The sequence below is a fragment of the Chlamydotis macqueenii genome, chromosome 8 (assembly GCF_036417535.1).
Source record: "Chlamydotis macqueenii isolate bChlMac1 chromosome 8, bChlMac1.mat, whole genome shotgun sequence".
Classification (NCBI taxonomy): domain Eukaryota; kingdom Metazoa; phylum Chordata; class Aves; order Otidiformes; family Otididae; genus Chlamydotis; species Chlamydotis macqueenii.
Window position 1 is genome coordinate 6,668,485 of NC_141563.1, and position 23,962 is coordinate 6,692,446.

The window sequence follows — 23,962 nt, forward strand, 5'->3', positions numbered from 1 at the left end:
TGAAAAGGGATGTTACAAAAATTTCAGCGTGACAATTTTTCCTGAAACTATTTTCCCGTCACGTTTGGCAAGCAGAGAGCTACAAACTACAATTCAATATAAAATACAATAACCTTCTGTAATAACTACGCCCCTCTTACAACAAAGATTAAAATAACGTTACCTGTGCTGATTCATACTTTCCATAAATTACTAAAAAGGTGAGAGATTCAGACATTTTGCTTCTGGATAATAAGCCTAATATCTGTATCCTGTGCAAAAGTGCAACTGTGTTTTAGAACTGAGGCCCAACCAAATACAATTTTGTTATTGAAGAAAATACACTTGAACCCACTTCACATGGAAAACAGTGGTTCTCTGCATCTTTAAAAGTTATGCTTTACACATGTAAAGTGTTGTAAAACTGCAAGTTTGTAAAAAACAGAAAAACCAGAAATGAACAGAAAACAAAGCTTGTATATAAATTGGTTTACAATTCAAAGCACAACAGTAAGCTTCAAATAATTACATGTCTGTAACGCACAAACGAAGAGGTGGGATGATTTATTTAAAATACTTGGTTATTTCGGCTCTTTTCTTCATCAGCTGCTGTCTGTTTAGCTGCTCGCAGTGTGTGCGTGCATACGTTTCGCTACATCATACACATAGGTTATGTCTGGTCGCTTCTCCGGATCCGGGTTGATGCACATATTAACTAACTGTCGCAGCTAGGAAAAAGAAAACAACATGACAGGATCATTTGCTTTCTTACAAGCAGTATTTGTGCGTTTTCAAATTCAAATTAATAAGACTGGCAAAAATTAGCCAAACACAGCAATTCTGCGTAAACACACACCCAGCCCTCCCTCTCGACACACATTGCAGTTTTACGCAAGCACGTATGCTACGTACTCCTGTGATTTTCACATTTTTGTGCTGTTGTCCAGAAAAAACTGATGAGCAGATTTGGGTTCTAATCCTTTTAACGTACAACTTTAGGCGGGCATTTAGTCCTATTACGTATCATTTCAATTTAAATCCCTGTGCTTTTGGAGGGCAATGCCTGCAAACCCCAGAAGCTGAAGCTAGCACAGAGAGAAGGTAAATGGGGAGTGCTCGCTCATTCACTCCTGGTACAAGAGTTGGCCAGCAATAAACGGCATTGCTGCGCGACACGTGCCGACAAACGGCAGCGAATCTCCTTGGTTAAGCTGCAGAACCTCCTGCTGCCAGAAGCCCCCAGTACACAGGCGTTCAGAAAACAACTGAAGAAATTCAACCCACTGAGGGCTGTTAAACGTAAAGACTCCACCTTTGACTGGGGAAATCTCTGAACTTAAAACAGGGAGCTGGGAAAGTATTTTGGGGAAGTATCACATTACGTTACTTGTTACCGCAGGTGCCCACTGCTGGAGACATGTTATTGGAATCAATAACCTTTGGTCTGTGTCCTGGTATCTGTTCTCAGGATCAGATCATTGATTTTTTTCCTTATGGAAAGCAGCACATGATTAACAAAAATATTCACAGAAGCCTCTATCTGGGAATAAACCAATCCCTATGACATGAAGATTCCATGTTTCCACAAACAACATAGTTTACTGAGTCTTTTACAGCGCACAGATCCAGCAGAAGCAACCTCAAAGAGCTTCCACACCACTCAGACATTTCTCTGTGCCTTCACAAACTGGCAGAACAGTTGCAGGTTTTTCTTCCTCCCTTAATATACCTAAAAACTTACGACACTAGAACTTAATATACTGTCTGGATAACCTTCTGATGGGACACCTATTTTAAATTCTGTGCATCTCCTAAGCATTTTGCAACGTGGAATGCACCTGCTTCAGGATGACTTATAAAAGGTTCACCACCCTTTGCAAAAGCAACTTCACCAACTCTGCAGCTCTTCCTTTATGCTTTTTGGTAGCTTCGCCAAACTCTCCTGGATCTCCTTATAGCAGGGTGGAACAAGCAAGAAAACACCTTGCGATGCACTCTTCTATAGCAATATATCAAATGTGGTTCAGTCTCCCCTCCCAGTACTATTAGGTATGATTACTGAAATTATTGGAAAAAATCTGTAATTATTTCAACTAACACAGAGCGACTTCATCACTATGACTATTCAAAACTAACACAGATAGCATATTCAAATCTGCCATCAAAGAGCTTCCTTCCTGCTTTTTATAAAAAGACGAAGAAGGATTTAAAATTACAATTATAGTCCTTTCACTTTTCAGAAGATTCATTTAAATGCACAGGAATAGGAAGTTCAGAAGTTAAGTAAAAAACATTGCACATCACTACTGAACACTCTGTCCGTTAGCCCCTGCAGAAACATTGTACATCGTATATAACGTACAGGTTTTTCATATTTACCACCACAAGAACTCTGTGACTAGACATCCCTCCTCTAGCAAGGAGAGCTTAATGTTTAAAAATGAGATCATTACTTCTGAAGATAGTGGTCAGATTGCTGGCTTGAAAAGAAACATTGAATCAAAATAATCTGTAACAGACTTGCTATTTGAATCTTAAATACGCTAAGTATATTTTGACTAATGGAGTTATAAAAGCCATCGTATCGCTTCTGGCAGCCAATAAATAAAACACAGTACCACTGACAGGAAAAACTATTAGCCTGTAACAACTCCCAATCATTTAGAGAACAGAATGCTGGAAATCACGAACTACTGTAAGAAATAATAATTGCCAACACGTAATACAAACATGCAAGGCAAAACGATCTCCTGGAGAAGAAGCAGGTGGGACACAGCGTAAGCAACAGGCACAATCTTTTAGCAGAGATGAGCAGCTTGCTCTGCAACACCTCAGACAGCCCAGCCGGAAAACAGGGAAGACTGAAGAACATCCCCAAACCCCAGGCCTGAAGTTAGACTCAAATAAGTAAACATTTTGTAAAGAGAACACAAGTGTATTCTGGAGAACGCAACATCAAATCTTGCAGGTATATATTTTTCTTTCTCTGTGAAGACTTCCATCAGTTCAGTAGAACTGCAAAGAGTAAATAAACTCTTAGTAAAAGATCCTGAGGGATGGAAACCTATAAAGCTATCAGAGGGGAAACAGAATATTCTTCCTCCTCTTTTGACCAGCTGTGTATCAGTAAGTTCGCTGTAGGCAGAACAGCACAAGCAGACCTTCCAGAAATGTACCTCTGAAAAGCATGGGAAGCCTTGTCTCCCTCCAGTAGACTACGCCACGTCTTTTCAATCCTGGCCTGTGGGTAACACTGATTTTGTTTTCTAAATTGAACTTTGTCATCTAAAAATCAATTTCAGACTCAAACTGTTTCTAAATCATTAAAGAGGAAGCCTTCCTTAAGAGTTGCTTTGTTACTTGTTACAGTGTATTACCATTCAAAGCTTCAACAAGATTGTCGAGACGACTACTGTAGCAAAACCGCATCATTACTCCAAGGTACGTGTAAGGTGTTAGGTCCTATTAATCCCTGTAAGTGCACGTGCCAAATCCATTCACCCGCCTGTCTCTTGACTGGTGGCTTTTTGCAGCTTCTCATTTCTCACTCTAACCAAAATCACATGTAGCAACTCTAGTTTGGACGCAAGAAAGGATCTACAAGAATACGTTCGTAGTCAGGGACGGTCACTGAATCAGTTTGCTCAGAAATTCTCTTCCCAACACAGTGCGAGGAGTGAGCTCAGTTAATGCCAAACCTTCACTACTAAAATAAACCACCAAGTCATCAATCTCTTTTCGCTACGAGTCTTAGCATTTAAACGTTGGTCATTGCTGTTACTGTAAAATCTCCTTCCCTCTTCACAGCCCAGAATCTCAGTTGTAAGGCAGGAACTGATTTTGCTGTACAGGATGAAAACAGTCGCACAGGAAGACAGCCCTTCAGGACTGAAACTGGGACCACGCTGGATGCCAACACTCAGTTATAGCACCATTCCCGTAACTCCTACAGGAATATCCCTTTCAATACACCTGAAACCCATTTGTCAGCCCCTCTAGTATTAATGAAATTTCCGATGTAGCAGAAAAGCCCGACAGTGCCATGGGAAGAGGCACTGGGATTCTGAAGTCAGACTATCATTAGAGCTAGAGTAATTTTTTATTATCTGGCACAGACTGGCCAACAGGCAGAGAGGACTTACGACTACGCTGGAGGGAGCGCCTGTTGCATCCCCGAGCTGCAAACTTCTTCACCTGCTTATCGTTCTTAACCTCCTCTGTGCGCTTAGCACAGTGACTGTCTTTAGCCTGGAGCTTAACCTGACACCGGAGCAGTGGGACACGCTTTCTTTACCTTCAGCACGTTTTTCAGCTATGAAATAAATAATGTTCACTCAAGTCAGGAGGAGCTGAGAGAAAGACAAAACTATGACAGGGAAGTACTTTACATTGTTAGCCAGCTGAAAAAGATAAGTTTTCATGGAGGAAATTTTGGACGGGGAAAAGAAACACATAAATTTCTCTTCTTACTTTGAACAGGAGACCTTCTTGAAGTCCTTTCTCAGTGTGGTTCTCAAGCCCTTCTGCTGGCAGCTAACGCTACCATTCTAGATCTGCTGGCTCACTCAGCCTTCACATCTGGGTAGAAGGTAGGCTATGGACTTCAGAAGTGCACCTCAATCCGAAGGGAGACTGAAAAACTTCATCTATCATGAACACAACATGATATAATGTTGGCTGACAGGATTTTAAGAGTATTGACCAGGGGTGGCACGGAACCCCAGCTTTGAATTCCCTAAAGCAGAACAGCTTTCATTAAGTGCTGAGTACTCGCCCCGAACACCAGGCGTTCTTTAGGAATATTCAAAAATTGAGACATCCAAAGTTGTTAAGCATTTTAAAATCTTGGCTTATGACTCCACTGCTGAAGCAACAGTTTGTGAAGATGCATCTTAGACTATTAGGACTTCTAATCAAAGGGTTTTTAAAAAAATTATCCATCTGTCCATCTATCTTAAGGTGCACCCTTCTGTCACATTATTCTCCGACGACACAGATGTGATACCTTACTAAAAGGTCAGTCTTACAGAGAGCTGAAAATATTTTAAAAACTGTCACATCTTAAAACTCATCAAAATTGACTTACAAAAAGCTTCTCTAAAAAGCATCTGTCTTGTGTTTTGTACTGAAAGTATTTATGCTCCTGTTTCAGAGGATGCAGAGATCGATGCTCAGTAAGATTTTTCTTTCAGAAAATTCTTTGTTATAAAATATGAAGTGGGTTTTACTGTTCAATGATCCCTGGCCTTTGCTGCTCACTGAGTGTGCTTCCAACTTTGTTCAAAATTTGTTATCTAAATTTCTAGTACACGCCAAATATTTAGGACAGTATCCTGATAATAAGATAATGCTGGTTTGGTTTTTTTTTATTTTTACAGTTCAAGCCAGCAGAGTGTTTTCTTCATACAAGCAAAAAAAAAAAAAAGGTATATTTTTATGCAATAATTAATAAACATATCTATTTTTCCATGCACCTTAGCAAAGATACAAGTCTTCCAATCAAAAATTAAAGAACATTAAAAAATGTTCCCAATATAGTCTCCATAGTCGATTACTTCTTTTAAGTAACTATTTTCATACCTATCTTCATGCTTACAGCTCCGATTCTCTCATTACGTTTTAAAGTCATTTATGTGTATTTTGCAACTAACTGGTTTATCCAAGGTGCAGCAGTACATGTCTGCTCTGAAATAAAGAAAACATAACATGTTGTGCTTTGCATCTGTTTTCAACACGAGAAGCGAGACAGAAGTAAGCAAGAGGTGGAACCTCTCTCCCCATCCAGACTCCAAGACCTTCTATCTGGGCCAGCCTTTGATATTTGCCCCTTGGCTGGGAATCCGCAGATCCAACTTCCCACTTCGCCGCAGTGAAGTAGCCCCGCAGGCAGGCCAACTTCAACGAACCACTAGCGGTATCATCATTAAAATCCTGCTGAAGGTCACCATGGAAACCGCCTGCTGAGGCTTCGCTGCCGCGCTCGGCATCTCCTAATCAGCTACCATGTGAAATGCAAATGCAGACAGTCTGAAAATTAGTCAAGAAGAATAGAGGATGAGGATGCAGATATGTGAAATATTCATGCGCTTCATGGAAAAAGGAAGACAGCATGAATGACACAACAAAGAACGGCCCCTGACATTCTTGCTATCATTTTGCATTATTGTTCACACTCTACTGTATTTCCAGGCCTCCAGTTCTGAAGTTGGTTATACGAATTGCCTATTTATAGCCTACAATAAATAACAATTAAAAAGGGCCCAGGTAAAATGACTAATTGCAAAACCCACGAAGAGGTATAGGGCATAAATTACACAACAGATCATTATTTCATCCTTTGCAACATCACTGAATTACCCTTTTAAGTCCTTTTTTTTTCCATAAAAGGGGAAAATTGTCACTATAGACACAAAACAACACAAAATACTGGGCAGTAATCTTTTAGTAATAGTCCAATCACTGCCTTTGAATGTAAACAAAATTTAAGGTTTCAGACTACAACTCCTACTCTAGAAGTGAATTGCACAACACTTTATGTTTATTAAAAGTATTTCAGTGCTCGTGTTTATTTGCGTTTTCAAGGTAATCTTTAATTCATGGAGGTTGCATTCAATTAGAACTGGTTACTAATACGTGTTCTTTGGTTTACAGCTTCTATCAGTTCGCCCTGCTCTTTTCAAAGTGGGAAAGTATTTCAAAACTGGCATCTCAGAGCATTAACAAGCAAGCATTTATACTTTTTCATTCTGTTACTCGCACTAAGAAAAATATTTATTTAGTTTCTTTTCATTTTAGGGCTTAAAAAAGAGAGTACTCCCCCTTAAATGTATTAATGACAGCAAAGAAGTTACCTATCAGCTTAAAAAAATAAAACGCCGCTGTGATATGCATGAGTATATTGTTCCAATTCAATTTTATTGTGTGTGTCTATATTTCTCCAAAATTTACTATTAGTGTTGTCAAGAGCCATTCTTTCCTGCAGAACTGCTGTTCAATTGTATCGGATGGCACATCGCAGTTTTATAATGCAGACAAATGGGAACTAAACAATTCATTTTTACTACTGAGTTACACTTTATCTATTTTTATGCAAGCCCTTAGAGAAACAAGGCTGGTGTACTAATTTACCATGTAACATAAACTGGTACACCGCGCTTTTAGAAAAGCACGCGGTAGGTGAGAGACTCCGTCCCACTCTGGCACGGAGAACATACCAGTGTGCGCTCTGGGAAAGCATTCTGACATATTTGCAAGAGAGCTCAAGAAATTAAGAAGCTAACAGGATGAGGTTTCCACCATTCATCCCCAAAATTTAGAATCCTATCAGAGACTTGTTTTGACAGGAATACTGGAGCGAGTTCAACAAGCAAACATATAGGGGCATAACCTGCAAATAACATCAGGTCACGCGAGCCGGTGGACCGCCCTGGAAGCGTGCCAGCTGACACAAAGTGAGGATGCTGCCCAGGAGAAGGAGAAGCACTTACTTCCTCTGAGTAGTGGTCTGAAGGGAGAGGTGGGTAGTCACACTGCTCTATCTTCTTGCACAGGGAGTACAAGTTCATCTTGTCGCCGTAAAAGGGACTCTGCAGTGCAGCCATCTGTTGAAAGAAAATACACAGTTTTCTTGTGTGTTTTTAAGTAAACTTGGTTAGTCATAACGTTTGTAATACTAACGAATCCAAAGTGATTTGTAACGACTTTCAATTCCCTGCTTACAAATGTCACAGTGCTAAAGACAGAAGTTCCAAAACTAATACTGGAACCAGTGCGCGTACCTGTGCTATGTCACACAGTCATACCTGTCCCAATGCTTACACTGCAATTTTTTAATCCTATACCATCACAGATTTATTAATAGATCATGAGGAAAAACTGAGTACTTTCCAATACTGCTGTGAACATGGAGGGTCCCTGCACCACAAGGGAGATTAAAAAAACTCCAAACCCACAATGTAATTTTCCTCTGAAGATCTTTTGGAAAAAACCATATTAATTATTTGAAAACAGTGTACTCTATGGTGAACATGCTGGATAACAGTAGTAGATTTTGTAACCTTCCATACCTATCACACTAGACTTGAATAAAGTTACTTTTTTTTTTTTAAAGCAACATCTGTAACCCAAAATCTTTGTAATTCAGTATATGTTACTTGAAAAAAAAAAAATCTCAAAACATCATGAGAAGTGCAGACTATAATTTACAACTGTAATACAAAAATAAGAATATCTGTTGGAGAGCACTTAAATGAATAATCAGCTTAAAACCAGCATTAGTAAACCCACGCTTCGTTTCCAGACAACGTTACAACCTGACACTCAAGGTGGAAACAAACGCTACGGCCAGCAGGATTACAAATTTAAAAATTCATTTAAAACCCACTCCATTCTGTTCAAAGCCGCCTAAGTCTTTGAACCGCAGCAGCACGAAGGCTGCTTTGAGCGCGGTGCTGCCCCAAAGTCAGTCACCCTTTTCCCCATGTGCTAATAAGTTTGATTTTGGAAGGACAATGTGTACATTCCCCAGACAGGCAGAGCGCGTGTGAAACACGCTAGTCCATGCTGTGCTACTCAGTGAGCTTCAGCAGGGACAGGACAAGCTGAAAATGGCTCTCATCTGTCTTGTGGTCTTCCAGAGCGCGGTTTAACTCCTTCACGTCTAAACACCGCTAACGCTGGGGGAAAATATATCAAGAAAATTACCAAAATTCTCTTACATTTACTCTATATCTGATAAAAATGCTCTCAAGTAGTTCCATACTTTTCCATATTACCTTCGAGTAAGAATAAATAACTGTGCAGCTCCCAAGCAAATGCCACAGTTCCACCCTGCACTCCTCCAAAAATTCTGCATTACCAAAATAATGTTAATTTTTGGATTTACATGACATGGTCTCTTACCTTAAAAAGAATGCTAAAAATGCAAGCTAAAGACCAAAAAAAAAACCAAAAGAAAAAAAAAAGAAATAAACTGCAGGATCTATACGCATGCAGAAATTCTAAATAAATGCACAGATACTAATTCTCATCCTCTAGGTGTTCATTAAAAAGTACTTTTGTCTGAATGCTGCGGAGTGTTAAAAAAATTCTCCATGTCCCCTAAGGAGTTAAAACAGGAATACTATATTTTCATGCATCTCCTGCTTTGACAGATGAAAAATGTCAACTGTCCTGTTTTTATTTTCAAGCTTTTGCACTATTCATCTGGTTCATTAGTGCATCTCGCTGCTGCCCCTGACAGCTGCTCGCCCTCTCCTCCCAGCAGCTGAATTTTTCAGGCTAATTTGATCCTCCACACTGAGACGATCGCTGGAATGATTGACTTGCTCCCTGACCTCCAGGGTCTGACTTTCCTGATTAGTATTCCGGGGGTGTCCGAGGGACGAAAGCCCACTGTCTGTCTTCGGGGCTGGTGGCAGCTCATTCTCTCTCTTTTTTTTTTCTCCCCCCCCCCCTTTTTTTTTTTTTTTTTTTTTTGAACTGTAAGCCACCAACCTACAACCCTGTAAGGATGCAATTGCTACGCTGAACAATAAAAGGAAATGTGTAAAACCTACTTTTCCATGTAAAGGTCCATGTAGCAAAAGCACAGCATCTTGATTTTAATTAGTAAAGTCTACTTTGTTGCATATCAATTAAAACTCCAGTGGCAGTGTTTTTGAGGTTTCAGAAATACCTGGGGCTCTAAAAAAAATCAGACTTTAAAATAGAGTTTTAAAAATCTTACTGGTCACAATTAGCCTTGAATAATAGACTATAATATAGATTATAAATAATCACATTTAAAACCAACATACATTACAGCAAATTGCTCTAAACTTAAATTAGAACATAACTGAAGAGTTTAGCAGCAATTAAGCATTTATTGAGAAGCGATAAACATGCCACAGCTTTTCTCCAATTAAGCTGGAGAGAGTCCAGAGCACATATGAGCACGTATCAACGTGAAATCAATGTAATAAAAAGATGCTAAAACACAGGCAATGGACATCTCACAAAGATACTCAGTGCAAAACTACATGGACAATAAAAATGTCGTGCATCAGTCCACCCATGTCTTGAAGAACCTTAGGTAACTGCTTTCAAAGAATTAAAACAAAACAAAAAAATAATAAGCAAGTATTTTGAGTTTACCTAAAATTTCAAAATCTCAATAATCAAGAAAAATAACAAAAAAAAAGAAACTAAGAAACCCACCACAAACATCTAGTATGTTGTAAAATTAACTAAATGAGATTAAAAAAAAATAAAAGCTATAGTTGAAGACTCTGTCATAAACTGTAGCTATATATCACCAGTAAGTATCCTAATAATTACTTTCTTCTTACAATAAGGAAAAAACCTGGACACAACACTCTATCAACTTAAATACCATCCTGGTAAAACTTCTAAAATAAATACAAAGCAAATGGTATTTAAAGATGCTGAGTTAATCAATGGAATTAAAATATTTAGCTATTTTGAAATTACTTAACAGATCAAAGAAAAATTTAATATTCATGTAGGTGTTTAATATACTGTACCAGGATCAAAGCAGCAAGCTCAAAAAAAAATCTTCTTTAGAAAAGTGCTATTGATTTCTATCTAGTAATTTTATTTCCTATAACATAGAAAAAAAATTAACCTTAAACCATGTTTATTTTATGTCATAATTAATTACTGAAGGATTTTATTTGTTTGTTTCCAAATTTCAAAAATCCCCAGGAAAACCAAGGAGGGAAAAAGAAGTAGTAATACTGAAAAACCGTCATCGCCTCCCTGCCATCTTTCCGCTCCTGCTTGCGCACGTGTGGGAAGCGCAGCAGTGAATTCGATGGCAGCGCCGTGGTCCGGACTCAGGACTCCCAATGTGGGATTCAGTTTCCATTCAGGATTTAAACTTCTAAATACCTTGCTCTCAGGTACTGGACTTCATTCCCGGGAACTGTCGTAAAGGTTTAGAAGCAACAGCTGTTCACAGATCTGGGAACTGTGCAGAACGGTTCAGCTATTTGTCCCTTTAATGTTTAAAGCGACATGTTCACGATAGGAAGTAAACCGGTATTACCGGAGTCAATCCACCTAGTAGCAACACACAACTTCAACAGGCTGACAATGGTTTTTACAAAATCCTGAGATAACGGGGGGTGCCGACCCTGTTGAACACGTGTTAAACGCCTTCTGCTGCCTCACTGCGGCAGGAGGCTTGCAGGCAAATGAAAATTAAGTTGAATATATTAGTTTTTGTCTGGAACACAACTAGAGAGGCTTCATTGCCATGGCTGATGGAAAGAGGTTTTTTCCCAGCATCCTTCTCTACAAGTGTTTAAGTCTTTTGATCAAAGAACTTGGAAGACGTAGTTGTCTTAGAAGCCTACCTGTTCTTCACCCCTTCACTCGCCTCAAGTTCAATGTGCACTATACCTTTAGTTTCTCAGACTATAATATTATTTAGGATGACATGTCACCTACCAATCTCACTCATATTAATACAGAAACTAACCGATAATTATAGTTTAACCAATTGGAGGAGAACAAAGAGGAGAAAAGTTACATGTGTTTGCGCAGAAGTCATGATCGTGAAAGTTAATCCAAGCTAGTACTAATAAGTACATAGTAACCGATTTTTAAAATTGTTTTAAAACAATGTTTTAAATAATGCTAAAGAAATTAAACTTGCATTAAAATAATTATATTGCACTTTTTGAAAGCGTTAGTTGCATACTCAAGTCAGTCCTCCCGTTTCTCAATAATTACCAAAGTCATATAATCAGCCTAGACCATTAAACCACCTAGAACAATGTTACACGTGCTTGCCGTTATTCACTGGTTTATATCTCAGTTATGCCCAGTCTTAAAATAAATTGCCGTAAAATCTTTGTGACAAGCCCAGTAAAAGTCAAGAGTCTGGAGTTATTTCATACGCCGAAGTTGCACAAGAGTTCTCATTGCTAATATTGCAGACAGGCACACAAGTAGCTTCTCCACAACACTTTTTTAAACAATAAAACCACAGAAATAGATCCTAAACCACTAGGTAATGGATTTGGAGGGGGCAGGGGGTGGCGAGCGCACCGGCGTGCCGGAGTTCACCGTGAGTATCGATATTACCTCATACAGCAGACAGCCCAGAGACCAGATGTCAGATTTGAAGTTGTAACCGTTCTCGTGTATTCTCTCCGGAGACATATAATAAGGTGTACCAACTGCAACAAATACACAAGTATTTTTGAATGAAAATCTCTGCTGTTATAGAGCAGTAAAAGTACAGTTTTCCTGGCTGAAAAACATTTGTTTTCACCTTCTGTGTTTCTCATTTTGCTACACATATAATTTCAATTCATACTTATGACAGAGATACACATGAATTAAATATCTATTTCATCCCATGCAACTTTATTTTCACTACTGATATCCAATTACCAGAAATATCCAGTTGAAGAATACTTGCAATTTTTGCTTTTAAAGAAGCTCAAAAGTAATTATTTCCTTCTGAAGAGAACCAAGCGAACATACTACAGACACACATCCCCGCTCCTTTCCAAACTGTTATCGCTGTGGCTAGAAATAACAACAGCTAGAAATTCTCTTCCAACACTTGGATTTTTAATTTTTTTTTAATGAGACGTCTGTTCTCTTTTTTGAGAATATACAAACCTGAAAAAGCTGCTTTTGAAGCTAATGTACGCAATTTAGTTTGACTATCTGAAACTAAAATTGGGCCTGAACTCCAGGATCTTCCCAAAGAGGAAGGCAGGAAAACCCGCGAGCCCGGCAGCAACCAAGGCTCCGAGGAGCGGCTCGGCTGCCTGCTGCAGGACTAGCCTCCGCGAGGGCTCTGCAGCTCCCAAATCCGGGGCTGCCCGAGCTTAATCCCGCCTCGGAGCTGCGGGCTCTGGAGACCTCCGCTCTTGAAAAGCGGCATTTACCAGCGCTGCCCCAGAGCAAATTTACATTGAAAACTCCAGGACATCTCCCTCCTTGATTTTAATCAGACCCTACCCATTTGTGTCACAAGTTACTTGGAAGAGAGAAATTCTGCAAGATGTTTCAGCTCTCTAAAAAAGCCATTTAAAAAATAAAAATATCTGAGGGATGGGTTCATATGTGACAGATCACCAAAAAAAAAAAAGTTACAAAAAAATAACAGTAGTGACAATTCTGGTGCATTCTCTCTGAACTTTCTCTCTATATCCCCTCAACACGACTGCCTAACAGCAAAGAGTCACAGATCTATGTAGGCTTTTATTTCAACTTTGTGGGGAATGCTGCAGCACTGAATCCCGACAATCAAAACCAACTGAACTCTGTCAATTCAATACAAGCGAATCATATTTTGAAGCTAAATGGCTTGCAATACAGCCAGAGATTAAAATCAGAACTCTCAGTGCAAACTACAAAAATTAGAGTATGAACCTCGCACTATTTTATTTAACACTAAGATCTCGTATCGCTTCTACACGCCTGAAATAGCCTCATCTAGTCAGAGTTCATCTCTGTACGAATACTGGAAACAGAGATATAGTGAACACATAAGTAACTCCAAATCTGAAAAATCAATTAATTAATCAGATTAACAATTTTAATCTAATCATGTCCATAAGTTCAGGGTTTTGCTTTGACAATGTGCCCTACCTTTTACAAAGGCTGACATCTCCAACTATGTCATACTTTCTTATGGGGGAAAAGAAAAAGAAAAAAATTAAAAAAAAAAGAAAGAAAAAAAAGAAAAAAAAAAGTACTACTTTCCTGCTTGAAGGGCCCAGCTCAAGACTAGGAAACCCAGTACCACCTTCTCCCAGGTCCAACAGATATGCAAGGACAGAGGTCACATATTGCACCCTACCACGGATTTGGCCCCCTAAATACCTCAAAGCCGTAGCCCCTCTCCCCAGAGGCTCCCTCAGCGCCGGCCCAAGGAGCCACTGCAGCTCTGAACTGAGACTGGAGAAGATCAAGAGCTTAAAACGAGAAATGCTGGGGAAAGGCAACTCAGAGTGACGGAGAACTGTGAAAACCACTTCCTCTCATGGGACGCTTGTATTCACCTGCAACAGGAGGGGTCAAGAGGGACGGTCTGCTCCCCGTGAATTAACAGGCATGCAGACGGGTGGACCGCAACACCAAAACAGCTACCGGGATACCCAGAAGCAACTCTGCTATTCCAATATATCAACAGCAGTATTGTAATGGGTGTTTAACAACAGCTATCTTGAAATTGGAAACTGTAATTAAACAACATTTGGCATGACATAGCTTTCACATTTTTGTTATCCTTACTGTAGCACTGCCTCCTTGAATATTTTGGGTTTTTAATTTTTTTTTTGTTGTTTTTTTTTGTTTTGGTTTTTATTTGTTGTTGTTGTTTTTCACACCCCAAGGACTTGGGAGCTTGGACATCTCTGAAAACTTTCAGCTGTATTTCACATCCATTAATCAACACACTGCTTCAGTATATTGTGATGCTTTGCTGGCAGAACGCACCTAACAATAAAAAAAAAACAAGTTTCACAGTAATCTGGCTCTTAGCTGGTTACAACAGCTCTGCCTTTGCTGCTCTGAGACACCAGGCAACTGGCTGGCGGTGAGTAATGTGCCAGAAAGGCTTCAAAGAATCCACAGGGGGCACCTGAAAACACAGAGGTTTGAAGGTTCATAGTTTACCAAAAGCAAAGGTAATTTTAACCAGTAGCTCTGGGAAGCCTGCTGATACGTTAGGGGTCTGATATGACTGTGAGAGATTGATGATCGTGGAAAGAAAGAACAAATGCTATCATTTTACAGCGTTTAGCCTGCTGTAACGCCTTAGCTGCTATACAGCCTGAAGCCCCCGATGACCAACAAGTGAAAGGAATTTAAATTACAGTTATGTTACTCATTGAATCACAGAAACAACCTGAAGATCTAGACGTCATCACTATTCATAAACTGTTTTTAAGAGAACATGACACAAAAGATTCATTACTCTGACATTCAGGAACTACTGAAGGCATTGCAACGACTCCTTGAAACTGCGAACAATCTCTGTACCTAGCACTGTCCGGCTAGCAAGCAACTACAGGCTGTGTTTCCTTCCTGGATCATCATTTTTCCCGTTAAGCGAAATACAGCATCACAATGGATGCGGGATCATACAAGACAAAGATGTAACACATTAAGGTGCCTACGCTTTTAAGAAGAAAATCTGTAACTTCAGCATTCTGTTCGTTGCATCTGCACATCTACTGTTCAGACCTGCAGGTTATGAGAATCTCCTTGAAAAGAGCCTGGGTCAAATAAACTGCTTCCTCAGAACCTGCCGCTGCTCTGGAGCTCCCTCCCTTTCAAGATGCCGCAGGTCCAGACAGCGCTGTTTCTTACGCAAGCTTTCTGCTACTGGGAGAGGCAACGACATAATGGCAACGGTGGCTATCAGGAGCAGGGAGCTGGATCTGAAGGACCAGAGGCAAAGAAACTATTACAAAGAAGGGACTTACAAAATAAACAGTCCATCTTATTACCTGCATAAACACATAACTCACTTTGCAGCTGAGGTAGAGGGGAGTTCACCTGAAAACCGACAACGCATCGAGGAGCTGAATGAAATACTGTAAGTAGCTCTATGTACTATCAAGCATTTTTAAGCCTGGAGAAGAATCTGCCTGGTAAATGTTTATACTACGTACACAAAACAATGCAATGGCTGATTCAGAAGATGTTTAATAGACTACTTTTTAAAAAGGCCATATAATTATCACCGACACTCCACGCACTGGAATAGATAACTATTCAAGTTCAGGAAAGAGGCTAAAGTCACTTTAGTAACTCTTCTGATTTTCAAATTCCGAGACTTCAGTTAAAAAAAAAAATCAATTTATTTAAGTAATCAAAAGACAGAGTTTATGAACGACTTAGTGTCTATGAGATCACAGGAATTTTATAATAGAGTTCAATTCAACATGCAAGTGCTTAACAAGATGCTGCAGACAGACAAACTAAGTTAGAAATAAGCTGCAGTTATGGAACAGTGAGGGCAACCAACCACTGACATGACAAATTCTCCATAACTTTTTTTTTTTTAACTTACTTATATTAATACAGGTGCAGGAGATTTCTAAGTCATAGGCTTGTCCACAACCACAGATACAGGACCTAAATTACTGCGCTTATCCAAAATAATTCTGCAACTTAGCCTACTTATGCTAACACTCTAACTGCAGAAATCAATCTATAAATATCTTCGGTTATTTTATAGTGTAGCACCCTAACAGCACAATAACTCACCTTCAGCTTTCAGACTACTGTAAGAGACCTCAGGTTTTTGTACATGAAATGAGAGCTGTTTTAATACAGCTTCTTTGACGACTGCGACAAACCAGCTGCGGGTTTGCCTGCTGCCCTTCCTGCACACTGAGGGTCCACGAGAGTGGAGCTTATTCCAGTCACCCACCACCTCAGCACCGGCCTTGACACCCTCTGCTCAGTTAGGGATTCATCTCTAAGAGGAAATTAGAGTATCTGCAGACATTTTTACAAGGTATTTTATCCCTCCCCCACAACCTAGGGGAGTTTACAGTCGTAACGTAGCTCTGTGCTGGGGACAGGAGTGCCACGGAAGTGACAGAAGTTGTCAAACCACAGAAGAAACACCAGAACTCAAGACGGATGATCCTTTGCTTGCAGATCTGCTCCTCTGCCCTTCAAGAAAGTATTTACACCATGGCAGCAGTGTCTGCCTGGACAGGATACTGTGCAGCCCTCCAGCATAGCTACACTAGAGAACTGAAGTTTTGTTTTATTTTGTTATTTTTTTTCCTTGGTAATTGAAATAATAAAATATGGACTATCCTTAAACGCACTGAATGGCTAACAACGATTAAAAAAATGCACATTTCCATGAGCTGGCCTCAGAATTGTCATTTCAAAGAGCATAAGGCCTGGCATTCAGCCATTAAAAAAAAAAAACAAAAAAAAAACCCACAGTCATAGGGAAAGGATAAGAAGCCTTTCTTGGATCATCTTCCCCTTTGTAATATAACGTATTCTGAAACAAAGAAATTTTGTCACGTTTGTATCAAATCAGCAATACCCAGTGCCTCCATTTCCTCTGCATTTTTGGAAGAAAGATCTTCTGTATTCGTAAAGGTATATATGTGCCACAACAGAAAGCCGTACTGTTTGGATAAGGCTGTACAGAAAGAGTTAATAACATGAACAAACCCTGTCCAGCACTGTATTTTCATTTGTTTCAAATGCACCATCAGCAAGTATTCTAATTAAACCAGTATTATTCATAATTAGCAGTTAGAAGCTGTAGCTAATGAAAATTTTAGTACATTTCTTCATCTCTGAAAGCCTGAATCTAGTTTGCTACTGAAAATTTTATAAAGCCTGTAAACAAGTATAAATTGCTACACAATATGTTTGTAATTCACGGGGTTTTGTGCACCAAAGGTTTAGGGAATCATAAAAAGATACAACTTTGAAAGAAATTTCAGGGAAACCAGCACCAGGAACTGCATGAGGAAATCTATTTTAAAAAGCGGTCTCTGCTAGTGACATGATAAACCGGAGTGTCACTGTCTCCACCGCAGCCTAAGCTAACAGCCGAACAAAACCTTTTTCCTAGGCTGAATTCTGACATCAGGTCATGATTAAGAGGGAAACGGGAGAAGAGGAGATTGGGGAAAAAAAAAAGGAAAATAAAGAGTAACAGCTCTTTTAGCAAGACACAGTACCCTATGTTGGAAATGAAGCTTCCATCCCCCTACCCCCTGCTCTCTGGATGACTCTTGTATTGTAAGAGAGGAGCTTTAAAGGGCTTAGGGGCTTTACACTGTTTTTAACTCTAGCTCCATCTTCAGCTCCTTTGCGACCACTCCCCTGCAACGAGCCCAGATAACCCAGGGTTGCAGCAGCTTGTTCCTCTTTAACTTCCTGACTTCTGCCTCAGAACACAAGCCTGGCTCTCCCACCCTCACAAGTGACTTCTGCCGTCCTTGTGTGCTTCCCACCCACAGATTTGGGTTTACAGCTTCCTGCAAACACAGCCCAGGAGCAGCTCCCTCTTCTCACTGCTCATTTACATCCTTCCTCACTCACAGACAGCGGCAGGACCAAGCTAGGACAAGACCTAGACAAGAGCTGCTGGGCGGATGGCAGCGCGAACAGCAGCAATTTTATATAACACACTGTGCCATGCAGCGGTATCAGACCTTCAGGGTTACTCCAGTCCCGTCTCACTGCTCCTCCTCTGTCTCTTTCTCTCTCTTTTTTTTTTTTATTACTGCAAGACTGCACATCCTTGTCTGAGTTTCACCTCAGTCCTATGAGCAGTTACTCGCGGTTTTAACCATACCAGTATCGGTACGCACCAAACACGATGAAAGCAAGAAGGAACAAAAGAATGAACAAAGGCTTGCCAGAAGGCAGGGAAGTAAGGAAATTTTTGATACAATCCTTTCTCAAATAGTTTTTTGGGGCTCTTTACACAAGCATCACCCATGCCCCAAATGTGTCACAAACATCAATCCTCTCTTTTTCACACTATACGGACAACTGGGACTATCTGAATAAAGTTAAATTAAGAGGGGAAAATAAGTATGGCATATTTTAATTAAGAAGTCTGAAATTTCATAGTCTAATTAAAAACACCAGCATCTGAGCCAACACAATTCTTTGTGTCTCCTCCCATGGCCCTAAGATAGAGATTTTGAAGTATTACTTAACCATTCTTGGCTTTCTTAGGTACTATCTTCCTTATCACGCACTCTTGTCAAACCTATAAAAATATCTAAATGCCTAATTATAGAATTGTCACTGTCACTTGCTAAAAATTCTCATTGAGCAGCATTTGAATTGGTTTTACCTCTCTGTATTCAGGGGTCAGTCAGGTGCTCTGCCTGCCCCCTGTGCAAGGAGCAGGGGACGATTCCGGCTGCTGCCATCGCTGGCCCTGCTCTCGAGGGGGCTACAAGTTCATTTCACGCTCTTTATAAGTGAACAGGCTTGAATTCAGCAACCACTAAACACGGCAACTTCAGTGGGGGAAAAGACATTTTTTCCTTAATGAAAAAAAACTACATAACCATCCTATAAACACTAATTGTTACATTTTTCTTTAAAGCAGAGGCTGCTCTGTTTTACAAAGCTTTTCTCTTTTAGAGAGATCCCCTTAGAATCTGTCACTTGTCCATTCTCTACATTTAAAACTGAAAATATCTGCCAAATTTTTACTTTTTCTTCTTTAAAGGCTTCTTAATCATCCTAGTTTCCACATGCTACTTAAAAGATGCAAATTATATTAAAATTTTGTTTGGAAAAAGATAATACAATGTTATTTTTTTATGTGCAAGCAAATAATAAATGAAGCATTTCAGAAATTTTTTTTCCCTATTCTCATAAGTTTTCTGGGGTTTTTGTTGTTTGGTTTAGTTTGGGTTTTGTGTTTTGGTTTTTTAAAGTCTTTACAGTTCCTAAAGCCTAATTCCAATCTCTCCTCAAGTTATTTAGCTTATAGTGAGAAACTCCATCTTAAAACAGGGAAGCTCCTCCGTTAGCCCTTTCAAAGCACATCACCAACATGTCAGCAGTGCACACTGAATTACGAGACTCCTTCCAACGCTGACTAAAGTTCAAATGAATTTTAAAAAAATGCATCCATATTATTCAGCTTATTTTTCTCCTAGCATTTCTAGAAAACACTATTGTCAAGAAGACTTGTTTTGAGCCAGGAATGTGCTTTAAATGATTCAAGCAAAGCAGAGGGAAAACAAATCTACGAGCTGTACTCCTGAAAGTGACACCTCAAATACTTTTCCGTATTTGTCCATGGTGCTGACTGCTTTTTTTTTTCTTCATTATTTAAGAAAAGCTTTAGCTGGACCTAAACCTTTTTCTTCCTCCTCATGAGCAGGCACAGTATTTCCACCATGTGAAAAAAAAAAAAAAAAATCCACCTCCCAACACCTGTACCTCAGTGAAAGCTTACCTAAAGAATGTGCAGCTGTGGTTTTGGAGCTGAAAAATCGACCAAGTCCAAGGTCTCCAAGTTTTACTACCCCTGTAGCTGTGATGAAGACATTAGCTGGCTTTATATCTAATAAAATATTAAAAAAAGGAAAAAAAATTAAAAGTCACAATGAGGTTGCAAGAAAAGCTACTGCTCTGTTAATAATAGATCAAATAGGATTTTATTTACAGCTCATATTAACAAAATTTGACTGTGCTGTTCAGAAAGCGTGAGTCTGGGATTCAAAATTTAAAATTAACTATTAACAGTAGAAACATTGCTCAAGCAAAAAAATTGGGTATACTAAAAAAAAAAAAAAAAAAAAAACACAAACCCACAAGCAAACAAACAACAATGAAAACCAAACCAAAAAGCTTCCACACCCACCCCACACCCAAAGACCCATAAACAGAGAGTTTATTACTAATTTATATAAGCTATATATAAGGGCTTCCATCAAAACTCAAAAACCTCTCATTATTCCTGAAGTAACAGACCAAAAATGTTTTCAAGAACTGTAAAACATATTTTTCATCACTTTTGCCGATCAGATTACCCACAGTGGCATGACGTTACTTATTTGATAGAGGTAACTGACTCTCTTTAATAGCAGGCATTACAAAAAAAGGCAGCACGTTTTACTCAGGAGAATGGTTATTTGAGCTCGTCAGTGGAACTGGGCTAATCAAGTAGAAACAAAGGAAAATAATGATGTATACCCCAGACAGTTATTTTTCACAAGTAATAATCAGTTTACGTTTTAATCCAATCCTTTAGAGACAACAGCAAAGATTTTTTTGTTTTACGATCTCTAACAAGGCACCTATCCTGTTAGTCTCCCAAATAAACTGACCTGATAGTTGTCTGGCAAGCGCGCTTAGCTCTTTCTCAGCTCAAAAGCAACGCACTGTGGCTCCAAACTTAAAGAAAAATCACTTAACTTCGGTAAGAGAGGACTACAGTTTGCATAAGATATGGGTTCAGTAAGAGCGATGGTTAAAAACCCTCCGAACACCGGCATTTCCAGGTTTCCAATGAAAAGTTACAAAACCTTGCAAGCTTTAGAGGAAGACAGAAACAATTGTGTTATCTGACCTAGTTTTCAGGAGTTTGGGTCACCCTTTGTGCAAGAATCCAACACGAACAGCAGCTCAACTCAAAAATAGCTTTAATTGTCGTTGGGTTTGGTGTGTAACCATGGACTGTTAGATTCGCCACAGGTTTGTCAGAAGCTTTGAAGGCAGTATTTCAGTTTAAGGGATTTAAATACATTTTGGTTTTGAGCTAGAATATATTGAAATAAACTACTTCAGTCATAAAAGCATTAAAGGAAGATATCTACACCCCATGGAAAAAAAAACAGTAATTTTATGTCCTTCTTTTTATATAATTTGCACTTGGAGATTATCTGTAAAAATGCGTGAGGCAATTAAAAAAAAAAAAAAAAGGAGAATCACAAGGGAAAGCCATTTGTAGGGGCATTTAAGTTGATCTTTTGAAGGGTGCAACATCTCCAGCTACAAAGCACAAAGCTCAGCAGAGATCGAGGGACTTTTGCTTCCAGGCAGCTGTTTGCATCCCAGCAGAAGGAAGTCACCAACCTAAGACATGGAATTTCACCTGAACCCAGAGAGACAGCCCACAGAGCACAGCCAGAGGAATTTCCAAGGGAAAAATAAAACTGTACATCTGAGAAGCAGCTACACTGGGATCTGTTTTCTTCGACTCAGAGTTGTAAGGTAAAACGAAGACAACACACGGAGGAGAGACCGCAGTACAGAGGTTTAAGACAGCTGAAAGATTTAGTACCTGACAGGGACAGCTGGCAACCACGAGGGCTGTTGGTACACAGTACTTGATGTGGGGACTGGAAATAGTGGGGAGGAGCAGAGAAAGGGAGAGATGCTCACAGCTGCACATAAACCAGTAAACAAGGGAGTGGGAGAAGGGCCTATACAGCACCAGAAGGCACGGCAGAGGGAAAATACTTACGTAAGGGAAAAAAAAAAAAAAAAGGTGCAAGAGCTGAAAAGAATGGATGGATAGCTGTGCAGGAATGCAGGTAACAATAGTTGGGAGAGGCAACGGGCAAATATAGAAGAGTAAGAACAGGACAAAAAAATACAAGCAAGCAAAGAGGCAGCAATGGCAGGGTCTCCATCGCTACAGAACTATCACCTGTTTGGAAAACTTGGTACCACCAGCCATCGCTGCAAACAATGCCCACCGCAACTTCTACACAACCACAAACTTCGCTCACACTTTTCCATTACTTCTAAAACATCACAGAAACGTACATTGTGTCAGCTGTCAAAACTGATTCCATTGCAACTTTATTTGGTGTCATCTGCATTGAACCAGCTTTATCCTCAGACAGTAAAAGGTTCAGTGAAGACAAGTCATCTTTGATCCTGTATTACCTCTATGCATAACGCGACGAGAATGCATATGTTCCAAGGCACTGCAAAGCTGAACAAAGTACTTCCAAACTGTTCTTTCAGGAATCAACCTCTTCTGTTTCTTAAAATGCTTGAAGGGAAAAGGATGGACACTGAACATTAAAATTTAAAACTTGCATTAAATGATAGACAAAAAAAGAAAATACAGAAAATCCTTTATTTAAAATGAAATACAAGAAGCTCACAACCTATTGAGCAAGGTTTAACAAAATTTCTTGACAAAGAAAGCTTTTCCCTCTAGTATTAACACATGTATCTTCAATGTATGCGTTTAATCAATGACATTAATGAAATAAAACTGCTATCCTCAAAAAGGGATTTACATGGTGTTTTGCAATCCTAAAAACAGAATTAACGAGGTCAGAATAATCTAGCACGGAGTAAGTGGTCACAGGACAAACAAAGGTCAGACGTAAAGGTATGCGCCGCAGAACTTCCCAAATTACACCAACACCGATTTCCATACCCTCATTGTCTAAATAGAAGAAAAAAAAAAAAATAGTAGTGACACAATCACAAAGAGCACGGAAGAAGAGTCGATCAGATTAGTCTTAAACTTCTGCAATAGATAAAAGGAGACTAAAGGAACTGAAAATTACAGAGTGATCTAACTCCTGCTCAAATATTTTCCATGCTGGATAAACAACCATTACCCATCGCTGGTAACAGTTCAATGGCCCGTTAAAGCTCACGTGAAACATAATTACGCTCTGCTACACACATCTCCTTCAAATATTATATTCAGGGACTGGAGGAACACAGTCCTCCAGAAATACATACTGAAAGCCTGGAAGGCAGCCAATGCCGAAACGTGCGAGCTGGATCATTATACGTTTTGCAGCTAAAGGTATGAAGACTGAAAAATTGTTGCCCGTTTAGTCTCTCAAAAGAATTCATATTTTGACAGATTTTTGAAGTCAAACACACAAAGAAAATCCACGAACAACATTAACACTAGCAAAAATTTAGATGGAAAGTGAAGTATTTAGATGTATTTTAACAGTGTGTGTACACACAGTCTTAACGCTCACACACACCCTAAGAAAGTTCACATAACACACACCTATTAATCAGGAAAAATATTTTCATATATTACGTTAAAACGTACCACTGAGAAGTTGACAGCTGCATCTACACATTACAGAGAGATGCAGGAGTACGAGAAGATGTTTTTAAACTAGCTATCGCAAAACGCATCAGTCGTACAAAGGATCGCAACATTTCACCAAAATGGTTTTAGTTATAGGGATTATTTCAAAATGCATTCTCATTTTAACGAGGCAAAGCATATAAATTACTTCTTTAAATATAATTTTCTCTCCGTCTTGGACTGAATCCAAAACAAACCCTGTGTATCTCTTCTCCCCATAGCTGGATTTGCATATCAGAGGACTGTTTGATGTCAACAGGAAGATGGAGACCAGGTTTCTTTTCATTTAAAAACAAATACACAATACATGTAAGTGTGTGCACATGAAAGCACAGCTCCTTGATTTAAAATGCATTCTGAAATTACCATAACTAGGTAATTTATTTAAACATTCCAAATTATTAT

At 39.3% G+C, this 23,962-nt stretch overlaps 1 protein-coding gene across 2 annotated transcripts in view; it reads right to left on the reverse strand.

The window, feature by feature from the left end:
* Positions 1–453: 453 nt before the first annotated feature.
* The window catches only part of NEK7 (NIMA related kinase 7), a 68,891-nt gene continuing 45,382 nt past the window's right edge, over positions 454–23,962 (reverse strand). For both annotated transcript variants that reach the window (XM_086753074.1, XM_086753075.1), the window contains exons 6-10: positions 22,369–22,477; positions 19,928–20,035; positions 12,070–12,164; positions 7,467–7,580; positions 454–707 (exon numbers count right to left, since the gene is read on the reverse strand). In XM_086753074.1, the coding sequence (XP_086609200.1) occupies positions 597–707; positions 7,467–7,580; positions 12,070–12,164; positions 19,928–20,035; positions 22,369–22,477 (537 nt within the window). In that variant the 3' untranslated portion in view covers positions 454–596. The remainder of the gene's footprint in view (positions 708–7,466; positions 7,581–12,069; positions 12,165–19,927; positions 20,036–22,368; positions 22,478–23,962) is intronic.